This window comes from Drosophila teissieri, chromosome 2R (genome assembly GCF_016746235.2).
Source record: "Drosophila teissieri strain GT53w chromosome 2R, Prin_Dtei_1.1, whole genome shotgun sequence".
NCBI lineage: Eukaryota > Metazoa > Arthropoda > Insecta > Diptera > Drosophilidae > Drosophila > Drosophila teissieri.
In genome coordinates, this window is record NC_053030.1 from 21,221,079 (window position 1) to 21,225,723 (window position 4,645).

The 4,645-nt window shown below is 47.9% G+C and overlaps 1 protein-coding gene across 2 annotated transcripts; it reads left to right on the forward strand.

Moving 5' to 3' along the window:
• The first annotated feature begins 62 nt into the window (after window positions 1-62).
• On the forward strand, window positions 63-4,556 carry LOC122614717 (cilia- and flagella-associated protein 61). Of its 2 annotated transcripts, XM_043789355.1 has the most exons (14): window positions 63-337; window positions 398-697; window positions 752-893; window positions 947-1,110; window positions 1,156-1,301; window positions 1,371-1,666; window positions 1,726-2,069; window positions 2,123-2,315; window positions 2,374-2,663; window positions 2,723-2,959; window positions 3,078-3,640; window positions 3,698-3,861; window positions 3,916-4,161; window positions 4,209-4,556. In XM_043789355.1, the coding sequence occupies exons 1-14, from the start codon at window positions 63-65 to the stop codon at window positions 4,554-4,556; spliced, it is 3,708 nt and encodes a 1,235-aa protein (XP_043645290.1). The 2 variants fall into 2 exon arrangements, with proteins under 2 accessions (XP_043645290.1, XP_043645291.1); XM_043789356.1 differs by lacking the exons at window positions 63-337; window positions 398-697; window positions 752-893 and having other exon boundaries at window positions 990-1,110; window positions 1,164-1,301.
• The last annotated feature ends 89 nt before the right edge of the window (window positions 4,557-4,645 follow it).

The window sequence follows — 4,645 nt, forward strand, 5'->3', positions numbered from 1 at the left end:
CGATTTTTGTGTGCAGTGCTCAGAGACCCAAATACACATTCAACTGATTTAAAAAATAAAAAATGACCACCACTCAAGAGATATTAATCGCCATCGCGGGTATTCGGGATCAGCGGCGCATAGAAGATCTCTATGAGGCGAAAAACACATCGCACTTTGGGGAGAAGGAAACGCCGCCACTGGACACTCTATTCTTCAGAAACCAGGCGCAGCGATTGATTGTGTATAACAAACAGGAGTTTCACCTGCTGCTGGCCTACGCCGAGTTTGCCATCCATCCAAATATCCCGGTGCTAACCAGCGATCTGTGGCTCCACTGGCTGAATGTTCGCTTTTGGTAAGCTCCTCCAAGCTCCAGACTCCAATCCCTAATTCATGTACATAACTCCCCCAATAGCCTAGATCTTCCCATCACGCTGCTCAACGCCATATTCTTCAACTTCTTCATCTGCAAGGATGGCCATCCGCAAATGCTCAAGAAGGTCATCTTGGAGGTCTTCTACACGGAGCACTTGGTCAACTATATGCTGGTGGTCAAGCCCCCAGATAGCCAGCCAGGCCAATACGATGCCATTCAGTCCTTCGGCACGACCTTCTATCCCAAGTACTCCAAGGTCTCGGAGCAGAAGCACCTGCCAGCGGTCATCGTCATCAAGCGGCGCAACACCATGCCAGTTTTGTCCTTTCGCAAGGCGCTGTAAGTTGCTCCTCGAAATCTGTATCCCCTCTCCTCTTTTACATCACCTACCAGACCCGAGGACAACGACGATATCGTCGAAATGATCGATTCCGAGGATCCGGAGCTGCGCAAAAAGCACGGCGACTTCTACATCGCCGAGCACCTGTTGAATGCAGAAGGTACCGATCATAACGATAAGATCATTATAGCTGAGGTACGTTGTTGTATTTCCTATCCCCCGTAACTGACATTAGAGATTTCTTGCAGTTCGAGGAGGAGATTGCCGACAACGTCAAGGGAGCTGGCCTCATGTGGCTATCCCAATCCCTGGACATCGAGGTGCTGGCCACCAACTATCACTTCGAGCGTCTGGGCAACTTGGTGCGCTACACGCCGGGCTTCAAGCACGCCCATGTGGAATTCGAAGTGATGTAAGTGAGTGGAGATCTTCTTGTATATGTTACATTTCGATTTAGCTCAGTAGACCACAAGTCGTATAAGGAGTTGTTCACAAGAAAGCAAATGGAGGAAAGGTATAAAACGCACGCGAGTATAATTAACGAAAATGGACAGCCTGAGGCGAGGAATATTTTGTTCAAAAAGTACAAGCACATTTACGAGGGTGAGTTACTTGGGCTTACAAGGGTAGCACCTTTCCAGGTTTCTATACTGAAATCATTGACATTTCCAGAACTTCGCAAGGGAGTGTACTATATGACAGCGTATCAGGACAAACTGGAGATCTGTTTCGATTTGCCCGAGGGCGAGAGCTTGACCAGCGAAAATCGTCTGCAGCACCTGGCAAAGGCCTCCAATGGATTCCTGCTGAAGATGTTCCAGCTGCATCCACTGGTCCGCTATGAGTACACCTTCTACGCCCTGTCTGCCATGTTCAGCGCCTTCCCGGAGCACGACTACTGTGTGACCCTGGTGCCGGTCAACGTGTCCACGAGTCCTTGCCAGCGCGAGCTGCTCCGTTTCTTTCTGGTGAGTGGAAAGGAGAGTGCGAAATTCCGATGGAATTTCCTTCATTCTCAACCCCTCAGCCAGTGGCCCATCGTCCGAGCAGCACGGTTTCCGAGAACTTGTTCGTTGCCCATCGCAGTACGCTGTTTGGGGAACTGCGCGTCCATCGATTCGAAAGCCAGGAGATCGATGAAATCAGGACCTTGATCAGCAAGCAGGCGCGCAAGAGGGAGAGCATGTCCGAGGACGAAGATGAGAATAATAACGTGCTCGACGATTACACCGAGGACGTGCTGACCATATTTGAATTCATCATTAAGGACATCCTCGAGAATCCCATGAGTGAGCTGACCTGCTTCACCATTCGCTGTGGCCAATCGAAGAAGCACACCGACTGTCCGTTGGTTGGCTTTCTAATACTCAGGTGGGATGGAAATCAGCTGAGTATTAGAAAGCCAACATTACATATATTTTCAGTCCCTTTTTGGTATATGACGATATATGCAAGGTATTCATGATGCCGAGAGACGAGTTTTCGCTGACGCACAAACGAGGCGAGATTGTCATGTTCAGGCTGCATCCATTTTTCCAGATGTGGTGCAACCCGATCCTTCGCACGGTGGCCTTGTACGATAACTACCGCGAGCTGTACTACATACACTTCTTCAGTGTGGGTTAACTATCATCTATCAGTGGTTCAAAGCTGAGAGGGTTCCTTTGGTTTCCAGGGTATCTCGCTGCCCAACGATCTGATGTACAACATGATGCCGGTTGAGCCGCGCCGCATGAAGAAGAATCTGTTCAACTACAAGTGCGTTTCCTTTCGGCGCCGCGTGGCGGCGGGAAAGATGTCCCAAACGGCCAACATCGATATCTGCTCCAGTCGCATGCGGCTCTTTTGCCACAATCTGCAGCCCACAATGCACATGGGTGGCAAGAACTCCCTGGTTATCGTGGGCGCTTCCGCCACGAGTATGGCCTTTCTGCGCTCCGTCATCTTCGCTTGGAATTCCAAGGAGTAAGTGGCTATTGCCTTAGTTCCTTTGCTAGCGTAGTATCTCATCAAATGCCTGATAGTTTGATTAATTATAAGAAGTACAACTGCCTGCCCATGGTGGACATTACGGTGCTGGTGGGGCATGGAGTTGTGGAGTCGGCATATGATTGCGACTTTTCGTGCAACTACTGCGCGAATGGCAGGAACTGCTATGTGGACACCGGCAACGTGAATCCCTTTGTGAGGGACACAATGCAGCGGATGGATGTGAGGCACTGGGTGCGTTTCGTCTCCGGAACTATGAAAAGTATAAAGAGGTGTTTGACTTTATTACACTAGAGTACTATAGATCTCTAAAGACTGTCTAAAGTACTCGTATGTCAAAATTTCCTTGGGTTACTCTCCACTGTCATATCTCAATGTTCTTCTTTTCAGACAAGAAAAGGTGCTGGAGCTGTCGGATGGCTGTCATCTGTACTACGAGAAGCTGGTGCTGATGGCTGCCACCAGGTTTGGATTTGAGGACAAGGAGTTCCATGGGCACCCGATACCCATCAACTACGTGGTCAACAATCATCGCTTGGACAGGATTATCTTCTACCACAAAGTGCGCGAGATGGTCGAGCTAATGGACTCGTACAACATCATAGTCTACGGATACAATTTGTGCATCTACGAGTGCATTCACTTCTTGGTCACACACGGTTGCAAGGCGGAGAACATCACATATGTGCAGCCTCACGTGCCGATGGTAATGGAGGAAATTGGCAATCCTGAATTGGATTCTAGTCTAGATCCGATTATCCTGGATATGGTAGCTGACTTGGGAGTCACGATATACCTATCCACCGACTACAGCCAGTTTATTTTGAGTCAGGATAATATGAACATTGAGAAGGTGGAGCTGGTCATGCATCCATCTAATAAAAAGATCGTGCTGGACTGCGAACTCTTTGTCAACTACAATGTGAATACCATAAGCACGGCTTTGGAGAATGGTGAGGCACATCAGAATATCAATTCGATCCTTTCTTCATTTTTTTTTTTTTTACCAGTTCTCACTGACGCAGGAATCGAGGTAATGGAAAGGAGGATCGTGGTCAATTCGCGATATTGCACAAATGATCGCAATATATTCGCCGCTGGTAGAAATACAATCATGATACCCAAGCCCAACTTCCAGTACACCCACTGCAGTCCGCAAGAAATGGCCGAAAAAGTGAGTATTCATCTAAAGATAAATATTATATATATATAATTTGAGCTTACTTAGTTGGCCTACGAATTGAACATGGTGAAGCTGGTGATGCAGTCGCGGTACTCCAAGCCGGCAATGTTCACGGGAATCCTGCCAATGGGCTACCAGATCATCAAGTTCACCCAACCGAAGCCGCTGCTCATAGGCCAACTGCCGATCGAGTTCTCAGAGACCTTGACTACCTACGATGATGGCGACTTTTGCCGCATTCGACTCAACAAGAAACTGATTGTCATAGAGATCGTCTGCGTCACCAAGAAGGTAAACAGTAGTTTCGATTGTACAGATAGTTTATAACATTCTTCCAGCCGAAGAGACTTTACTTCATGGAGTACTTCTGTGGCAAGCACGCGATGCTCCTCAACGATCTGCGTGGTCGCTACCAGGCAGGTTGGATACAGAACTTCCTGGAGTTCTTCAAGCAACCCTGGACGGAGCTGCTGATGCACGATAGGTTCGAGGATCTGCAGTTGAAGAACCGCAGACTTCTGCTCTCCATGCTGCTGATGAACAACAAGGATAATCCCAGGAGCAGTTTGGAGAACACGCAGAGGCAGAAGCTGGAGGAAAATGTGATCGACTTTGTGCGAACCTATCGAAAGGATTTCACACACGAATTTGCGCTGCCAGAGGATTGGGGTGTCTTTAATCTATGAGTACTTTAAAGAATATGGTATAGAGAATAATAATGAACGCAGATTTGTATTTATATGTGTATTTTGTATTGCATACAATGCCAAATAAT

What these genes read in the sequence shown, in the direction of transcription:
- LOC122614717 (XM_043789355.1), top strand. Translation starts at nt 63, where the DNA reads ATGACCACCACTCAAGAGATATTAATCGCCATCGCGGGTATTCGGGAT. An exon ending in TTCGCTTGGAATTCCAAGGA is followed by an intron (nt 2,664 to 2,722) that starts GTAAGTGGCTAT and finishes AATGCCTGATAG; the next exon opens with TTTGATTAATTATAAGAAGT. An exon ending in ACTATGAAAAGTATAAAGAG is followed by an intron (nt 2,960 to 3,077) that starts GTGTTTGACTTT and finishes TCTTCTTTTCAG; the next exon opens with ACAAGAAAAGGTGCTGGAGC.